The sequence below is a fragment of the Lynx canadensis genome, chromosome C1, assembly GCF_007474595.2.
Source record: "Lynx canadensis isolate LIC74 chromosome C1, mLynCan4.pri.v2, whole genome shotgun sequence".
Lineage (NCBI taxonomy): Eukaryota > Metazoa > Chordata > Mammalia > Carnivora > Felidae > Lynx > Lynx canadensis.
This window is the reverse complement of record NC_044310.1, coordinates 193,481,261-193,501,872: the sequence shown is the minus strand read 5'-3', so window position 1 is coordinate 193,501,872 and position 20,612 is coordinate 193,481,261. Positions and strand designations below refer to the sequence as shown.

The 20,612-nt window shown below is 41.6% G+C and overlaps 1 protein-coding gene across 1 annotated transcript in view; it reads right to left on the bottom strand.

Annotated features, from left to right (window-relative positions):
* Window positions 1-3,921: 3,921 nt before the first annotated feature.
* PTH2R (parathyroid hormone 2 receptor) overlaps window positions 3,922-20,612 on the bottom strand; it is a 51,055-nt gene continuing 34,364 nt past the window's right edge. The window contains exons 8-11 of the mRNA XM_032594495.1: window positions 15,345-15,439; window positions 7,672-7,810; window positions 6,170-6,211; window positions 3,922-5,118 (exon numbers count right to left, since the gene is read on the bottom strand). Of these exons, the coding sequence (XP_032450386.1) occupies window positions 4,723-5,118; window positions 6,170-6,211; window positions 7,672-7,810; window positions 15,345-15,439 (672 nt within the window). The 3' untranslated portion in view covers window positions 3,922-4,722. The remainder of the gene's footprint in view (window positions 5,119-6,169; window positions 6,212-7,671; window positions 7,811-15,344; window positions 15,440-20,612) is intronic.

The window sequence follows — 20,612 nt, the reverse complement described above, 5'->3', positions numbered from 1 at the left end:
TAAGGTCAGGTACAAGACAGGGATGTCCACTCTCGCCACTGTTATTCAACATAGTATTGGAAGTCTTAGCCTCTGCAATCAGACAACACAAAGAAATAAAAGGCATCCAAATTGGCCAGGAGGAGTTCAAACTTTCACTCTTTGCAGAATAGATGATACTCTATATGGAAAACCCAAATATGCCACCAAAAAACTGCTAGAATTGATTCATGAATTCAGCAAAGTTGCAGGATATAAAATCAATGCACAGAAATCGGTTGCATTCCTATACACCAACAATGAAGTGACAGAAAGAGAAATCAAGGAATTGATCCCATTTACAGTTGCACAAAAAACCATAAAATACCTAGGAAGAAATCTAACCAAAGAGGTGAAAAATCTATATGCTGAAAACTATAGAAAGCTTATGAAAGAAATTGAAGAAGATACAAAAAAAAAATGGAAAAGATTCCACGCTCCTGCATAGGAAGAACAAATATTATTACAATGTTGATACTACCAAAGCAATCTACATATCCAGTGCACTCCCTATCAAAATAACACCAACATTCTTCACAGAGCTAGAACAAATAATCCTAAAATTTGTATGGAACCAGAAAAGACCCCGAATAGCCAAAGCAATCTTGAAAAAGAAAACCAAAGCAGGAGGCATCACAATCCCAGACTTCAAGCTATACTACAAAGCTGTAACCATCAAGACAGTATGGTACTGGCACAAGAACAGACACTCAGATCAATGGAACAGAATAGAGAACCCAGAAATGGACCCACAAACATATGGCCAACTAATCTTTGACAAAGCAGGAAAGAATATCTAATGGAATAAAGGCCGTCTCTTCAGCAAGTGGTGCTGGGAAAACTGGACAGAGACATGCAGAAGAATGAACCTGGACCACTTTCTTACACCATACACAAAAATAAACTCAAAATGGATGAAAGACCTCAATGTAAGACAGGAAGCCATCAAAATCCTCGAGGAGAAAGCAGGCAAAGACCTCTTTGATCTTGGCCGCAGCAACTTCTTACTCAACACACCTCCGGAGGCAAGGGAAACAAAAACAAAAATGAACTACTGGGACCTCATCAAAATAAAAAGCTTCTGCACAGTGAAGGAGAGAATCAGCAAAACTAAAAGGCAACCAGCAGAATGGGAGAAGATATTTGCAAATGACATATCAGATAAAGGGTTAGTATCCAAAATCTATAAAGAACTTATCAAACTCAGCACCCAAAAAACAAATAATCCAGTGAAGAAATGGGCAAAAGACATGAATAGACACTTCTCCAAAGAAGATATCCAGATGGCCAACTGACACATGAAAAAATGCTCAGCATCACACATCATCAGGGAAATACAAATCAAAACCACAATGAGATACCACCTTACACCTGTCAGAATGGCTAACATTAACAACTCAGGCACAACAGATGTTGGCGAGGATGCAGAGAAAGAGGATCTCTTTTGCACTGTTGGTAGGAATGCAAACTGATGCAGCCACTCTGGAAAACAGTATGGAGGTTCCTCAAAAAAAACTAAAAATAGAACTACCCTACAACCCAGCAATTGCACCACTAGGCATTTATCCACGGGATACAGGTGTGCTGTTTCAAAGAGACACATGCACCCCCATGTTCATAGCAGCACTATCAACAATAGCCAAAGTATGGAAAGAGCCCACATGTCCATCTATGGATGAATGGATAAAGAAGATATGATACATATATACAATGGAGTATTACTTGGCAATCAAAAAGAATGAAATCTTGCCATTTGCAACTATGTGGATGGAACTAGAGGGTATTATGCTAAGTGAAATTAGTCAGTCAGAGAAAGACAAATATCATATGACTTCACTCATATGAGGACTTTAAGAGACAAAACAGATGAACATAAGGGAAGGGAAACAAAAATAAAAACAGGGAGGGGGACAAAACAGAAGAGACTCATAAATATGGAGAACAAACTGAGGGTTACTGGAGGGGTTGTGGGAGGGGGATGGGCTAAATGGGGAAGCGGCACTAAGGAATCTACTCCTGACATCATTGTTGCACTATATGCTAACTAATTTGGATGTAAATTTTAAAAATTAAAAAAAATAAAATTAAAAAAATAAAAATAAAATAATAAAAAAATTTTAAATACAGAAAACTTAGGTTACTCTCACACTTGTTAACATAAAGAATTATACTCACACTTGTTACTATAAAGAAGTAGTGACATAGCTTTAGAATTTTTTTAATGTTTAATTTTGAGAGAGAGAGAGACAGAGTACGAGCAGGGAAAGGGCAGAGAGAGAGGGAGGCACAGAATCCGAAGAAGGCTCCAGGCTCTGAGCTGTCAGCACAGAGCCAGGTGCAGGGCTTGAACTCATGAACCGTGATATCGTGACCTGAGCCAAAGTTGGATGCTTAACCGACTGAGCCCCCAGGTACCCCAAGTGATGTAGCTTTAGAATGTGGGGTTGGCTTAGAAGGTAAGAACCCTTAATATTTTCCATGTTATCAAAATATATGTATTCTAAAATTTATTATGTCGCACTGACCAAGGAGGTCTTTTATAATGGGGCAAAGCCAGATTTTAACTTGAAAGTATAATATAACAACAACCCAAACCACGTATTTGTATGATATTTTTATGTTACAAAGTGCTTTCAATATATGATTTCTCTTATCATCAGAACATTTCTGTAAGGTAGACAGGTATTATCTTCATTTAATTTTTTAAAGAGTTTATTTTTTTATTTATTTCTTTTGAGAGAGAGAAAGAGAGCACATGGGCAGGGGAGGGGCAGAGAGAGAGGAAGAGAGAGAATCCAAAGTAGGCTCCGTGCTTTCAGCCCAGAGCCCAACCTAGGGCTCGATCTCACAAACTGTGAGATCATGACCTGAGCTGAAATGAAGAGTCCAACACTTAATCAACTGAGCCACCCAGGTGCCCCACCTTCATTGTAAAGATAGAAAACTTGAACAAATGAAGTTAAGTGACATTATAAAGACTTACAGAAACCTAGCTATAGAACTGAATCTCTCAGCCCATGATGGTTCTCTCCTGACAAGGAGACAGCATGGCGTGTGACATTAAAGCATAGACTCAAATAAATTAAACCTGCAAATGGCACCTCCATAAACAGGATGAGAAGGAAATTACCTCTGTGTGGCACAGAAGAGGAAGGCAAGAATGAACATAGCAGGAAAGTATATTTTTGAAAAAAGTGTGTGGACCTCAGCGTACCTTATTCATCATGACACTAGTGGCATGTTGGGTAAATCATTCAGCAAAATGAGATAGATCAGCTTGACCTGTGTTGTTTCACTTAGAAACACATTGCTCTGTAATATTTTCATGTCCTACATACCTTTGTCTCCCCCACTACAGTGGAAACTTCATGAAGTTCAGAGGCTAAGACATAATAAGGGTTCTTAAGCACGCTCTACCCAGAAGAAATTAATCGAATGTTTTGATTGGTTAATGGGCAACATATATATTGGTTACAGTGGAGCATAATGGTCATGAACAGGGGTTCAAGTCCGTAGTTCTGTATCTGAAGCCACGTTCTGTCATGACTAGCTGTGCCACTTGTGGGCAAGTTACTCCACCTCGGTGAGTCACGTTGCCATCTGTAATAAGGGTGACAGTGATACAACTTAACCGTAAGTTTGTAGTGAGGATTAAATTAAGTTAATGCTTGTAAATAAAAACCAACGGGATGCTGGGTACCTAACATACACTCAATCAATGTTTCACTGCTGCAATATACTGAGGTTTCAAGTTCAGGGACGTGCTGGAGGTACATGCCAGTCTCCATCGATTTGAAGAAAGAACGTTGGGTTGGTTCTCAAAAACAAAGTTAGATGCCGAGGGAAAATTTTTACAATTCACCCAAAATGTATTTTTAAAACAAACTTTTAATTTATCCCACATGCCATTTGGAATGTAGCAACAGAACAAAGAACAAAAGGCGGATGCTGTGTGCCTCACCAGCGATACAAACGATTACAAACACAATCAGCCTGCAGACACAAGCTAACGGGGAAAACCGTGTGACATGTCAAGCTTTACAGAGGAGTGAAGAAGACCTGAGATTTGGCTGGTCACAAAGGAGACATTCAAAAGAAGGAATATGTGCAATACTTTTTTGAGTAATTCTCCTTGTTCCTAGAAAGAAACAAATATGTCACAAATGTATTATCTTATCAAAGCCCAGCCCCTTATTTTCCAGTGTGTGTGTGTTCTTAGCTCACGTTTCAACGTACATCTTTAGACCCTAATTGCTCCCCTGCATCCCCCAAAGAAATGCAACGGTAGAAGTACCTTAAAATGAGAAAGAGAAAAACAGAATGCTCATATCTGAAAAGGGAAACGACACATACTGAATGATCTCTATCATACTTAGGGTGATATTTATGAGAGAAAACCAGAGCCAAGGGAGTGAAACATTTTCTACCCAAGAGCAGCAGAAAAATGAACAATCACAGAGCAATTTGTCGCACAACAATTTGGAAGAGAACTTGATGCCAACATAAGAGAATAAACTACTCCACTGACACTTCTTCTTTTGTGTCTTTAGGATTTATAGGATCAAATTCATGCAACCTGAAAATTTTTGTGAAATAACACTTTGAACCCTGAATTTTCAGTTCTGGGGCGCAAGCAGAGGAATGCCAGCCAAGCTTCTCTCACACAACCTGAGGGACCAGCTCTTTAAAGTCACAGATGTTGACTCAGAGAACATCCTCCGTTTCTCCTCTGCTTCCTTCAGGGTCTGGGTTGAATTCCAACGGCCTGGGAGACTCCGCCATTGGAATCTCATCTCCTCGCCTGGCGTTACCTTCCTTGGTCTCCTCGTGGATCAAGTGTGGCAGGCAGTCCTGCTCCGAGTTACTCCAGACATAGCCGGGTAACGTCACGTGGCTGTCGGGCTGGTGGCCGGCTGTCTTGGTGGCTTTGCCAGAGATGAGCACCATGCGAGCGCTGGCAGCCACCTGCGACTGGCTGCTGGTGCTGTGGGTCAAGGTGGTGAGCACGGAGCCGTATCGGTGACCGCCGCATGGGGGCGTCCTTTTCCAGTCGATGGAGAGATTCCACCGGCCCCACAACTTCTTCACCTCGGACTGAACCTGTCACAGGAAATATTGTGCATCAGAAACCATCAGGGAGCCTGAAGCCTTGTTAGACGGATATTTGCCCTTCAGTGATAGTAATCGCCGAGTTTCCACTGTGTGCCAGGGAATGATGTACATATTCTCCCTCAACCTCAGAAAACCTCTACATGTTATTACTGGCTCCGAGAGAGGTAAAGGGTCTTGTCCAAGATCAGTATTTTAATATAAGCTGAAATGCAGCCCATAGAAACATCTGAGTTGTGGGAGAGGGAACAGAGGATTCTGGGTGGAAGAGGAGGGGGGTGGTAAATAGTGCCAGCTGTGCCCGAGGAATGGCATGGAAGGTACTCAACTTGAAATGTAATACTGTGACTTTGCACAGGCATACTGAGGGAGGAAAAAATGGGAAAGAAGCCTGTACCACGAAAAACAGGCACTGCAAATGACTTCTTAATAGGGTGGGGCTCTTGCTCCCAATCTTGTGGTTGAGGTTTCAGTTCTCCTGCTATTACCATTTACCAGAAGAGAGCTTAGTTGGAATTTCCATGGAAAGCAGTGGAAACCTGGTAAGCTGATAACAGCATGGCTAATGCTCTCCAGCCAACCCCTCAATGAACTAAAAGTGTCCCGTCACCATCGTGTGGTTTTTAAAATATCAAAATATTCTCATGGACTTGTCCCAAGAAAACTTATTTTTTAGCTTCTTATAGGACTCGAAATTGAATGTAAGTTTATGTATTAACTGGAATATGAAATTCACTGTCCTTCCAAGTATCAATTTACATTCCAACGAGTTGCATGGTGTTTGGGTTTTTGTTTTTGTTTCTGATATCAGGGTTTGCAACTGAATTAACGTTGAAAAGTGCTAGAAGAGGAAGACTTTAGCTTATTTCCATTCATTCTTGCTTTCTCAAAATAGTTTATGATCGAAATATCCCCTTTCTCCCTGCTCATTTTTTCCTGTCACTCCTGGGGATCCTGAAGAGATTCAGGCCACACTGTGATGGCCATTTACAAGCTGACTCAGACCTACACCTGTGGGGTGTCCGGGGCTCTTCAAACCTACCTCCCCGTTGCAGTAGCAGTAGATGATAGACACAAAGAAACCCTGGGGAACAAAACAGAATGTTAGCATGCTGACAATTCATGAAGATCACAGCACTGACGTGTCTTGTGTCAAAATATATAAATTGAAAAACTGGGTGGTGGTATGATTCCTTCAGAATATTATATGAACTACTCTCTCCTGATGTTTCCAAATCTTCAAGTTTATGTTATATTTGTCTGAGATCCTTCCTTGGCGTCAGCTGAACCAAACAAGTAACTGAATAAAACACTGTCAGATCCATAAAGAATTGATTCCCATTTTATTAGCTTCATGTATGTTGTCACTCAAGGATCACAGAATAGCACCTGGTGAGTACGAGGTATTTATACATTGTGAATGCTGGAAACTACAGACATAGGCTATCATATGGCAAAAAGACAAAGAAACTTCTGTGTCACTCATTCAAAAGTATTTATTGAGCCTCTACAGTGCAAACTGCTCAGCATGCCAGGGGTGAACAATTTAATCAAGACAGCCGGGGTCCCTCTTCCCTTAGAGCTTACATTCTAGAAGGAAATACAGATGGATAAAACGTAAACACCTAGCCACGCTGGAAAATTGTAAGATAATAAGGGCTATGCAGACAAAATGTGAAAGAGAGGAATGGAGAAGGTATATTGAATGGGTAACTCAATGAAGAGCGCTTCGAAGAGATAGCATTTAAGCTGCTTTGAGCGACAAGAAGAAGCCAGGCCTTGTGAGTATTGGGGATGCTGGGGGAGAGCCCTCCAGACAAAGGCAACGGCAAGTATGAGCCCCTGAGATAGGAATGAGTTTGAGGAACAGAGAGTGTGGGAGCAGGAGCGTGACTCAAACTCAGTGGGTGACAGGGAGCACAGTGTGACGCGAGGTCACAGTCGGGCAGGATCCCTGCCGCATAGGGCTGTGCACACCAGCAAATGGCATGTGGATGTTATTCTGAGTGCAATGGGAAAACTCTGGGTACTTCGGGTAGATGAGTGACACGATCAAATTTATTTTTAAGATCCTCCAGACTGTATACGGAGACTAGATTTAAGGCGACCGGAGGTGGCAGCGAGCGAGTGCCCCGGAGGAGGGAGGTGTCCGCAGTAAGCCATGTAAGCGATGACGGTAATCGTATTTTCAAATGAGATAAAACGGGTAGCAGCTACTTCTCCTTTTTTGTCTCCCTTTCCCTTTTTTGCCTCCTCCCTGCCTTCTTTTTCTTTGACTTTCGTTTATTTTCCATACACACACGCAGAAGCCCCTGCTCTGTACGTGTTCCATATTTTACAGCAATACGCTTTCTTGTCTCACTGCCCAGACTTGGTGAGAAGCAGCTCCTGCTGTGGGCAGAGGTTAAAAGCATAGGCTCCAGAGAATAACGCCCTTCCGTGGCCCCCTGGGAGACAGGTGCATGAAAGTCGGAGAGAGGAGCAGAGAAAAAAGTTGCGGGGGGGGGGGGGGGGGACCCCAATGCAAGAGCCGGAGCTGTCTACCTGAAAGGAATTGAAGAAGAGCTCACAGTGCATCCGGACCTCCCAGCCCAGCCCGGCGAAGGAGTGGGGCAGGCACAGGAACACGATGTAGTGCACTCCAAAGACCAGCACCAGGACCAGGGTCGATTTGGCGAGTTTCCTGAAAGAAGCCTTTTTATTAACCAACTTAGAGTGCCGGTCCGTGGAGATGGCTTGCAAAAAAAACCAAGCTTAGGAGAGGCTGACTTTTTCCCCGTCTCTTTAGATCCCGTGGCTTCTGCTAGATATTTTTCCCCCCTCCCTCCTCTTCCTGTCACATTTACACTAAATAGAAAAAACGGAACGATTAATTCAAGCTCGAGAGGGCCTGAGAAAGGCATAAGGGAAATAGTACTTTTTTTAAAAGCTGAATTTTTTATACTAAATCAAATTGTTTATTCTCACTTCCCATGATTATTATCCCTTAATTCTCTCTAATCTCATTTCCACTCTCCTGGATTAACAGATATTGTTTTCATAAAGCTATGAAATGCCCTTTGTTGCTGCCCTAAATTTACTTTAACTTCTATGTTTGAGACTTAAACAAGTATTACTTCCATTCATGTTAATTATCTTTACTTTCCACAGACCACATTTTGATTTGTTTTGTTAATTTTAAAATTAACTACTCCCAGGGCATGTGGGTAGCTCAATCACTTAAGTGTCCAACTCTTAATTTCCGTTTAGGTCATGACCTCACAGCTCAGCTCAAGAGCTCACTCCCTGCCTCAGATTCTATCTCCCTCTCCACCCCTCCACCCCTCTCCTGCTTGTGCTCAGTCTCTCTCTCTCTTAAATATAAATAAACGCTAAAATTTTTTTAATTAAAATAAAATTAACTACTCCCTAGTTTCTTCATCAGTTGGATCTCCATTAATCATTTCATATTTTCTTATAAGCTGCATATGGCCAATGTTTTTTGCTGTCTGTAAATATTCTACAAATTATCTACAGTTCTAGGTTTTGTGCCTTTATTTTGCAAGCTAAGCAATTTGACTTTATTTCCCTTAACTACTTTTTTCATATATATTTTCTTGTGTATCTGGAGGAACCCCAGGTTTCCAGTATGTTGGTTGACTCTAAAATGGCCCCCAGTGATTCCCCACCTAATATTTACATTCTTGTTAATCCCCTTCCTTTGAGTATAGACAGAAACCTAGGACTTGTTTCTAATTGACAGACTACAGGCAAAATGATGGGATGTCACTTCTGTGATTACATTTCATAAGATTGTAACTTTCATCTTAATAGCAAAGCCTCTCCCTTGTTTGGTCCAATGAAGCAAGCAACCATGTTGTGAGCTAGTCTACTGAGTGGCCCATGTGGCAAGGTGGGGTGGCATCAGCCAACAGCCAAGAAAAAACTGAATTCTGTCAATAATCTCATAAACTTGGAAGTGGATTCTTCCCCAGTCCAACCTTAAGATAAGCCTGTAGCTCTGATTGACATCTCAGTTGACCCTTATAAGAGATCCTGAGGGAGGAGGTCCATGTAAACCATGCTCAGATTTCTGACCTACAGAAACGTTAAAATAGCAAGTTTTTTTTTTTGTTTTAAGCCACTTATGTTTGTGGTAATTCATTTGCACAGTAGATAACTAGTACACCCCAGCACATCATTTTCTGGTGTTTGGCTTTGGGGTTTTGGGGGGGAGGGGGTTCTTTTGTACTTTTTATCCAAGAATCTGCCAAATCTGGCTTCTTCTTTCTTTTTTTTTAATTTTTTTTTAACGTTTATTTATTTTTGAGACAGGGAGAGACAGCATGAACGGGGGAGGGTCGGAGAGAGAGGGAGACACAGAATCTGAAACAGGCTCCAGGCTCTGAGCTGTCAGCACAGAGCCTGACGCGGGGCTCGAACTCACGGACTGCGAGATCATGACCTGAGCCAAAGTCAGATGCTTAACTGACTGAGCTACCCAGGCGTCCCTGGCTTCTTTCTTATTCCTCAAATATTCCCTTATTTGGAAATCATTTATGCCCCAGTAATCTCAAACAATTGTAACCTTCTCCCTTTCTTACTGGTCTTTCCTCCAGCTATTTTTCTTTCTCCCTCCCTCCCTTCCTTCTTTCTTTCCTTCCTTCCTTCCTTCTTTCTTTATTTGTTTACTTATGTATATACTTACCTAGTTTCCTTCTTAGAAATAAACAGTGTGGATAAGCAGAGATCACAATGGACTAAAACTAAACAGAACTGGATTCAGATTCCAGATTTGCCACTAACTTCCTAAGTGACTGGGATTCGGTTTTCTTTCCTCTAAAATGAGTTACAGAGCCCAGAAGTTTATAAGAGCTATAATAGTCTAAGGCTTTCATAGGGATCATCTTCCAGACACATCCACTTTCCTATCATAACCATCTTATCAGTTCCCGCAGGACCTGGGTGTCCCACAAAATCATATTCAAAAGCCTAACTTAGACATTTAGAGTTGCATATGTGTCCCATCTCATTCTCCTCTGCCTCTTGTATTTCTCAGTAGTGCCTAGACCGTCTGCTCCTCTTGTCTCAGAGCCGTCTGCTCTGCCTCAGGCTCACAGTTTCCCCAGTGGCCTATGGGCTTTCCCCTGTGCTGTTCTAGCCCCACACTTCATACTTTGACTCATCTACAGTCTACTTAGTTTGAAAATTCTACCTTAAGTCTGTTTCATTCAAGGCAGCATCCATGGTAAGACCATGGATTTCTCTGACCTAACTAAACCTTTCAACTTTCAGAGGCTCCTTGGGATATGCCTGTCCTCCTGAACCCTGACAAGTGACTATCCTTTTCCACCACTGCATAAATGAGCAAGACACTGTGAGTAACTTCATGACATCGGAATTCAGTCTAATCAGATAAAGGGGGACAGCACTAACTACATTTGCAGAACTTTACAAGTCTTGTTTAACATGACCCTGAAAAGGAAATTGCATTTCCTCTTTTAAGATGATTGAATAGGGGCACCTGGGTGGCTGAATCCATTGAGTGTCCAACTTCAGCTCAGGTCATGATCTCACAGCTCGTGAGTTTGAGCCCTGCGTGGGGCTCTGTGCTGACAGCTCAAAGCCTGGAGCCTGCTTCAGATTCTATGTCTCTCTCTCCCTCTGCCCCTCTCCTGCTCACTCTCTCTCTCTCTCAAAATAAATAAACATTAAGTTAAAAAAATATTTTTAAGATGAATGGATAAATCCCCCTGGAGATATTCTCAAACTCAAGCTAACTTTGATTGTTCTTATTGTGTGTGACTAGGAGCCATAAACTAGGTTAAAACAGGAAAGAAAAAGAAGAAAGAAAGAAAGAAAGAAAGAAAGAAAGAAAGAAAGAAAGAGAAGAGGAGAGGAGAGGAGAGAGGAAAGAAAGGAGAGGAGAGGAGAAGGGAGGCGAAGGGAGGGGAAGGGAAGGGAAGGGAAGGGAAGGGAAGGGAAGGGAAGGGGGAAGAAAGAAGTGCAACACATTGTGAAATGAGCACAAATATAAAATTTTAGGGACAGTTTGGTTCAAAGCAGAGCAAGAAACAGTTGTCAAAGACTGCAATTTAGTGGGAATCCTGCTAGCTCAGCCATCTGTTTTTTCTCTTTTTCTATGACTAGGCTCTTTTACAACTCTGTAGAGGTAAAAGTTAATTTGTAGCAAACATGATAATTGAATTTATTTTCTATTGCTATGTAACATATTATCACAAGTTTAGTGACATAAACAATATCCATTTATTCACTCTCAGTTTCTATATGCCTCACGTCCAGGCATGATGTACATAGATCTTCTGCTCAGGGTGTCACAAGGCCAAAATCAAGGTGTCAGCCACCAGGATTGTGTTTTCATCTGGACCTCAGGGCTCTTCTCCAAGTTCATGCATACTGCTAGCAGATCTCAGCTCCTTGAAGTTGTAGGACTGGGAGCTGGCTATTGGCCAGGGATCATTCAGTTCCTACAGGCTGCCCTCAGACTGTCCTCAGGTCCTAGCCATATGCCTTCACAACATGTGGGATTACTTCTTCAAAGCCAGCAGGAGGATCTCTCTCCAGGCTCACTCACAGGAGTCACTACCCCATCACTTTTGCCTTGTAATGTAACCTAAGCAAGGGAGAAACTGTCCTATCACAGGTCTTGCTCAAGAAGGGGTATGGAGGATGATTATAGAGGCATGTACACCAGGGGGAAAGTAATCTTGGTGGAGCAGGGGAGGGGGTGGGGAAGGTGAAGTATGTATCTTAGAAATTGGCCTACCGTAGTAGTGCAAATAATTCCTGTCCACAGAAATGTAAATTGTGCCCAGTGGAACGTCACTAATTTTAGCCCTGTGGATATTAACAAGTTTTACTAATTTGCATCCATTTGTAAATTCATTTCAGCCTTCATGATTCCCTTTTAAGCATGTGTAATGTCTTACCAGTTCCTTCATTAATGACTTCAATAAAATCTTTGAAGTGTGTTCATTTATATTTGTATAAAAGTTATGATTACATCCTCTTTGAAAATTTATCCTCCAGTGCCAGGGGTAAGTTGAAGCAGGGGCATGTACCAGGCCGTTGGATACATGGGTCATCTGTTCGCTTATAAAGATGGATTTTTGCACTCGCATCAAATCATTCAGCAATCCTGGGCACTGATTTGTTCGGCGTCCATCTGGTCACTCACGCACACTGTACATCTTCGCAGCCCGGCTCTCTGAAAAGGCACAGCTGCCTAGCGAGATGATCAGGGACGCACCAACTGAACGTGGCCTTCTGGCTTGCTGGAAACACGGTGGCGGCTCTGCCTCCAAGGGCAAAGCCATGAGAGGAATGTAAAGGAATCGAAGGGTCCATGGGACTCAGTGTCCTATTTAGAAAATAGATACTCAATTCTTGCAACAGCTCTCTCCCCAGGTGAAAAGTGTTGGAAGATCTCTACTTTCCTTGTCAGAGTCAACTTAGCTTTTTGAAAAAAACTACTATTTCCCTTAAGCCTTTTTCGATCCCTCTTGAGCTTGAATTAATCTTCTCCTTTTATCTATACACCTAACACTTTGTAAGTGCATCTCTACTGGTACTGTCCTCACTTTGTTTAATTAAATTAATCTCTCTCTCTCTCTCTCTCTCACCACTCACTCAAATTTTTTTGCACACAGAAACCATGTCTTCTTATACTTTGAATTCTTGTGTGGCACAAAAAGGGCACTCAGTCAATGAAGCTGTTGCCTATGACGCCCCTGTTACATACTATACCGGCTGCCTCCTTTTATTCTGCCAACCATGTAAGAGCCGTTATCATTCCATAGCCTGATGAGGACAGAGGCTCGGAAAAGCAAAGTATTCGCCTAAAGTCAGACAATGAGTACAGGATTCAGCCTTAAAATCTGCCCTCTTTACTATCATACTGCATAATAGACATTGGTTGAATTTATTCCAAAATAATAAACAATAAATACGATTTTTGTCTAACATTGAATGGAAAGTCAAATTAGCCAAAACATTCCAATGTTCTTGTCCATTCAGTCTTGCATTTCTCATAGCTCATGTTCTTCCACTTCTGGCAATCTTTTCTTACTTTGCAAGGGGATTGAGTTGTAATTTAAAACAAAAATGCAGGGGTGCCTGGGTTGCTCAGTCAGTTAAGCATCTGACTTCAACTCAGGTCATGATCTCACAGTTTGTGAGTTTGAGCCTTGCTTCAGGCTCTGCGCTGACAGCTCAGAGCCTGGAGCCCGCTTCAGATTCTGTGTCTCCCTCTCTCTCTGCCCCTCCCCTGCTCATTCTCTCTCTCTCTCTCTCTCTCTCTCTCTCTCTCTCTCTCTCTCTCTCTCCCTCCCTCTCTCTCAAAATTAAATAAACATTTAAAATTTTTTTTAAAAAGCAAAAAATGCATCAGCCTTGCTGTTAAATCTGATATGTTATTTAATTTTCTACACACCAGTCTTGTTTTAAAATAACTGATGTGGTAAATAAAAAGAAAGACAGAGCCTTTCCTCACCACATTTTGAACTTTGGACACTAGTAAGAATACGAAGGGTGTTTCAGTTATTAAAAAAAAAAAATGTATGTGGCTGGAAAATACTTTCCCTGACTACCTGACATTAGTCTAGACTCTGTTCAAATTAATCATTTCAAACTTAAAACACTTCTGGGCCCCAGATTATTTAAAAATTTGTTCTGAATTCTGAATAGATTATTTTAATCCTTGATGAATTTTTCTCTTCCATTGTTTTGAGAACTACTCCCCCATGCATGAACTCAAAATATTGTCTATTCAAACTATGTTTTAAGATAGTTCACCCTTTGTTCTCTCCAGAATTTTTTCTCAAGTCTCTTTGGTAACTTTTAACTGAGAGTTCAAGTTCACATCATTTAGAACTATAAAAATAAGGAGCTTTTATTCAGAACTAGAGAAATAAGCAGCTTTCAAAAACCTTTGTACTTTTCCACTTTATGGAGAAAATTGAAGAGCTATTTACATTTTCCACTGTTCTGTCATCCCCTGGCCTTTGTCTTCATCAGTGGGATGTGACAGGAGACAGGCTATATTAGTATGGCAAAGGTCCTTCACTGTAAACTCTTAGGCACAATTTATATTATAATAATACCGCTTGCAGCACATTAAAAATAATTGGAGCCTGCAGCTACTGGTTTGTTCAGTGTGTGTCTTATCCCAGACTCCAGTCTATACCCGTCATCTTTTCTGCCTGACAGTGAAAGTTGCCTACACAGTAGAGGGAAATAATTCAACAAAGGGCTTCGAGAACAGTTGTGACACTGAACCAAAATACTGACTATGGTTTCTTCCTTTCTGTGTCTCAGACAGCATTTCCTAACAATCCAAGACAGAAAGAAGTGGTTATTACTTTGGGATTATAAAGATCAATCCACATCCACCTGACCACTGGATGTGTGCACAATTGGATAGAGGCTGTTATTATTCGGGACTCCCAAAATTGTCATTGGGAAAAGTGGGAATACCCTTAAGATAGCTTGATAATGATCATAAACATTCAATTTGCCCTTTTCTTCATGAAAGACTGAATAATGTGTCTTGCTCAGTGTATTTGAACGTTCTTAAAAATTTATATTTGGTAGGGGCCAGTTTGATGGACAGATTGGAAACAATACAGCAAACCCACCTTCTTGATATTTTCAGTTATGACATATTATTTTAAGAACACAGAGGGGCCCCTGGGTGGCTCAGCCGGTTAGGTATCTGACTTCAGCTCAGGTCATGATCTCACGGCTGGTGGGTTCGAGCCCTGTGTTGGGCTTTGTGCTGACAGCTCAGAGCCTGGAGCCTGCTTCAGATTCTGTCTCCTTCTCTCTCTGCCCTTCCCCCACTTGCTCTCTCTCTCTGTCTCTCAAAAATAAATGAACATTGAAAAAAAAAGAACACAGATAAAATTGTCTGCTTAGATCATCAACAAGAGATTTTCTGGGTAGTCACATTGTTTATGGGAAAATCCCAATCTGCTAAGAACAGATAAAAAAAAATTATACTTAATACTTAAAATGTAAGCACATTAGGAAGGTTCTGGATTACTTAGATTTTCCTAAAATATATCTATGCATTTCTGATAAATGGCATAACTGAACCAAATGAAAATTCATATTCACAAATTTATCTCTCAGAGACATTTCAGATCAATCAATACCTGTTCTTTACTCTAAATAGTAACCAAAATATTTCCTCTGGTAGATGCCTGTCCTGGAATTACCTGTATTGCTTTTTTGTGTCATGCCCAACTGCATTGGTCTCCCAGATTTTGGTAGCCAGAACTCTAACCGTATTCAGAAACAGAATAAAATTGAGCTGAAAGAGAAGGTAATATTATAAAGAATTATTAACTTAACCATCAAGATGTTTATAAAAAGTTATACAAATTGAACTTCTTTGTATTCAAAAACCATAAATTACCCATTCCATATATGTGAAAGAGGGACTCTGAGATAAGATACTGGACAGCTAGTGATTCTTGAGTTGCCCTCATGAAAACACAGAGATAAAAAGTTGCAACAGCACTGGAAACTAAAAATGCCAGAGGATGATCTGCCAGAATCCATAGGGAATTTCCAAACCCAAGTTCAGATGAAGTCCTGTGGCAGACTGGCAGAATAAAGGATAATAGTTATACAAATGTAACTACCTGCCCTTTTTGAAATGAGTTCCCAGCTTCTGTATATATCTTAGGGAGAGGAATAATAGAGTTGTTTGGGCGATGCTGTCCTTCTTATGACATATGAAAAGTATTGAGTGAAGTATATAGATTTAAAAAAAAAAAGCAAATGATGTGGGGCATGGATGAAATAGATAAAAGGGATTAAGAGCACACTTATCTTGATGAGCACTGAGTAATATACATAATTGTTAAACTATTAAGTTGTACGCCTAAAACTAACACTGTATGTTATGTACACTTCAATTAAAACAATATTTTAAAAACACTTCTCAGGCACACACAAAACAAGATGCTGTCTAAGAATAGGCCCCCACTGGAGGCAGTTAGATTGAATTTGAAATATTACAGGTGTGAGAACCCCAGAGACAATCAAGTTCTGGTTTTAAAAATGTTGGGGAGGTGTTCGTAGGATAAGCCCTTTTATGTCCGAGGGCCACAAGAGTCAGAGAAGAGATCCAAAATGAAGAAAAAGAAAAGATCTCCAGGTCTAGGGTCATAGGGAAGTAGAAGCCTGAGGCCCTGGAGATGCCTGCAGTCCAGAAAGTGTCACTACTTAGGAATAATGGTAATGTGGGTTGCCAAGAGTGGGCTTGTGTTAGCGGCAGATGAACAGCAGGAAAAGAGGACCGATCAAGTTCTGGATCTTGGAAAATAAAACTTGTCTTGCCGAGTTTTCAACCATTTCTGGAATTTGAAGAATTTGGGTTGTGGGGTGATTCATGTGCCCCTCTCCTGGGTCCAGCTGATCGTCTCCATCAGCCCTCAGCCCCCTGCCACCTTCTTTGCCATCCTACCTACTGACTATGCTCTCACCTCTCACTGATTTCACACTTCTTATAAGAACTAGGGGCTGGGACTTGAGCCCCACACCCTGGAGGAAGGACACAGGTGCACTGTGAGCTGGTGGAAGAATAAGGATTTTTCAGGCCAGTAAGAGCTGCCATTTATTGAACACCTGAGTTTAAATGCTCACAGGAATATGGGACAAGCATAGGTCCCTTTATTACGGATGAAGAAACTCCAGCCCAAAGAGATCAATTGATTTGACCTAAGCTACCCAGCTATCAGGGGAATCTGACCCAGGTCTGTGTGGGTCTGTACTGTGAATTCTTAACCACTATCTTATACCTTCTCTTCAGGAGGATAAAAAAAAATGCAAAACATGAGAGCTGAGGACCTCCATTCATCCTCACCCACCGCAACACCTGGCTCCAGACGTAAAATCATTTTCTTTTCTTTTTTTTAATGTTTGTTTATTTTTGAGACAGAGAGAGAGAGAGAGAGAGCATGCATGAGCAGGGGAGGGGTAGAGAGAGGGGGACAGAGACTCCCAAGCAGGCTCTGTGCTGACAGCAGCAAGCCTGATGAGGGGCTCCAACTCCAGAACAGTGAGATCATGACCTGGGCCAAAGTCAGATGCTCAACCGACTGAGCCACGCCGGTGCCTAAGACGAAAAATCTTTTTCAATAAGAGGGTGAGAGCTGCTCACAGATGTCACATGAGTGCTACTTTGTGAACAGCCACTCATGTCAGGCCCCATTAATTCTACTCTCCCTATGACTACAGCCCCAGGCGATACAGTGCAGCTGGGAGTCAAACTGGTGAGAAGCGATGATGTGTAATTACCCTTAAAGGACGAAGTGGTAGGAACTAAAGCTGGCATAGCTATGGAAGCAATGCCAACTGGGGACTATCACTTGTCATTTCCCATTCCTGGAAAAGGAAAAATTGTAGATGGCTTCAGGCAGGCCAACCTTAAACTCCATCCATATTAAAAAGCTCATGACCAGGAATTGGCCAGCGGACCACACTAAATAAATACTGAAAACTCCGAAGAATTTGACTACAGAAAATACACACTTCCGATACATCACTTTAATAACTAAGATGATGCATTTAAGGACAAGGAAGTGGATTATGGAAAGAATTAAGAAAAACTAAAATTGAGTGAAACGTGCTGCCTTAAAAGATCAGCTAATGAAATATACCGATACCTGCGACAATAGTTGGGTGAAATTCCAAATAATTACTCTGAATAATTTAGGGAAGTATAGAATAAAGGGTAATTAGAAACTAAGTTATTGACCACTTAAGTGTATTACGCGAAGTGACTCAGTCTTCACAGGAGATAGGCATATTATTGCCCCATTTTACAGATGAGGAATCTGAGTAACAGTTTACACAAATTATTCCCAGTCACACAGCCAGCACGTGGCAAAGGCCTCCTGAGGCCCTTGCCGCCTGGACGCAATAGCATGCACTCAACCACTGCACCGTACTGTCCATAAAATAGAGTTGAGTTACCATGGAGACAGAAACTTAAAGAGCAGGATGGATTAAGAAAAGATTGTAAAGAATCTAAACTATAATCAAGTTTGGGGAGCCTGGATGGCTCCGTCGGTTAAGCATCTGACTTCTGCTCAGGTCATGATCTTACAGTTCATGAGCTCGAGCCCCACGTGGGGCTCTGTGCTGACGGCTCAGAGCCTGGAGCCTGTTTCAGATTCTGTGTGTGCGTCTCTCTCTCTCTCTCTCTCTCTCTCTCTCTCTCTCAGCCCCTCCCCCACTCATCCCTGACTCTGTGTGTGTGTGTGTGTGTGTGTGTGTGTCTCAAAAACTAAATAAACATTAAAAAAATTTTAAATTAATTAATTAATTAAATAAAATAAGATATAATCAAGTCTTAAAATCAGTATTCGAAACAGCAAACAGCAGATCTAACAAAGCAGGAGAACACATCCAGCAATGTGGAAGACCACTGAAGACGCTTCCCACACGGGAGGTAAAGAACAGAGAGAACCATCCACACGATGAGGGGAGAGGTGCCTGTGTGGACGACAGGGAATTGCAAGTTATCATGTAGGTTTATTTCTCCTTCTGCAGAAAAGATAATGATAAATTGAACAAACCAATAAAAATATGAGGGAGAAGTCCCTGCACCAAAAGAAGATCTGAGCCTGTAGACGGAAAAATGACGTTATACGCGGGGCAAATTGAATGATAAAAGAATGAGACCAAGAAGATGCGTCCGGGTGAGATTCTTCAATTTGATTTTAGAAGATGAAGACACGATTCTAAGAGAAAATTAGAGAGTCCTCGCATCCCTCATGTGAACCTCTTGTAAAATTTTGCTTAAAGGTCTACTTCAGGCAAAGCACAGATAAAACAAAGAAAAAACCAAAACCGAGAAGGTGAATAAAATGACCCCCTCGTCAGCATTAAAACCAGTCACATATAGAATCAATTTTATGCAAATGTGGTTTTTAAATAATGCAAATGTAAACATTAGATTCTCTCTCAATTAAAAATTTAAAGATGGATTCAAAGTGAAGCACAGATGAATTGAAACAAAGAACTCAAAACTTCAGCCTGGAAACCTCTGGCCCCGCAGGCTATCTCTGAGACTTTGTTCCCAGAGCCCTCTTGGCAGGGATCCTTCTCTCACTCCCTCTGCTCCCCCTCCCTCACGAGGGTAGCTCATTTTCCTAGGCTTCAGGCTGAATGTCAGCTTTCCTCTGAAGCTGTTCCAACCTCACCCCAGCACTTGTCACGTTTAAATGTTTGCCCCACCCACTCTGCTTAAGCTTCGGGAGGAACTGGTGTCTGTCGCCCCACCGTATCACGGCCATTGCCTCACCCACCACCCGCAATGTTCTCGGTGTTTAATCGGGACTTGTTAAATGAGTGAATGAATAATTGCGTGAGATATGCCCTCTCCAAGCCCTAGTTATATTCTGGGAAATCAGCATATCTCCCTTTCATGTACAGTGTTCACTTCTACGTGTCTATCATAAAAGACATCCTCAGAGAAAGAAGTCAGAATTTATGTATAGGAAAGCCCACTGTTGTAAAACCTCTATAAACCCATCTCTGGGCCCCTGCAATTTTCATCTCTGCCTTTGGACACATTCGGGGGAGGGGTGCTTTCTCCTGGTCCCGATTGTCCCTGCCAGGGGGCGCTGCTCAACTGACGTGCACTTCCGTTCTCCCCTTCACTCTCTCCGGCCCTGAAGGAGACAAACCGAAGTATTTAATGAGCAAATGTGGGAAGAATATGGACTTTGTTTGACCTGGCCCATCCTTCTTTGCCTTGGGAGCTTGCCACGAGCACACTTGCCCTGCAGCATCTCCAGGGTTAGGAGTCTGCCCCTTAGCCTCCTGTGTGAATGTAGGTCCTCCTGTCTCCGGGGGCGGTGGCCCCCTTGGTCAGGATGGATTACATCTGCCAACTAAACCTTTACCACTTCTTCCAGGCCATGCTGCCCTGCGTGCCCTCTTCTTCCTTCCATCGATGTTCTGGAAGGCCCAGCACCAAAACAACGCTCCGTCTCTGCTGTCGACCAGGAAGTATTCCTCTCAGAGTTTGATGTTATACAGAAGAATTTTTTCTTAATCATCCTTAAATCAACAGCGTGTTGCAGGTGAATAACAAATTGTTATATTGGCAGATGTTTATTTTCAGAACAAAAAAAATGAATGTTTTCTAATGTTTTCTGATGTTCTCTTAAACATGGTTTTAACACTTGTGAATAAAACAAAACCAACAACAGTGCTATAATTTTAGATTGTGTGATTCGAAAATACAGTGGTTCATCCTAAATTTATACTAAAGTCTGATGATCTCTAAAATTCGATTCTCTCGATATGACTTCTTCAAGTTAGAACCTATAAATGCTTATTCTCTATAAACTCCTATGTTCTCTTAAATTCAGTTTGCTTTATATATAGCTTAGAACTTCTGATCACATTTACTCCCAGATTTTACTCCCAGATACACAAAATTCCAATTAATAGAATCTCTGCTA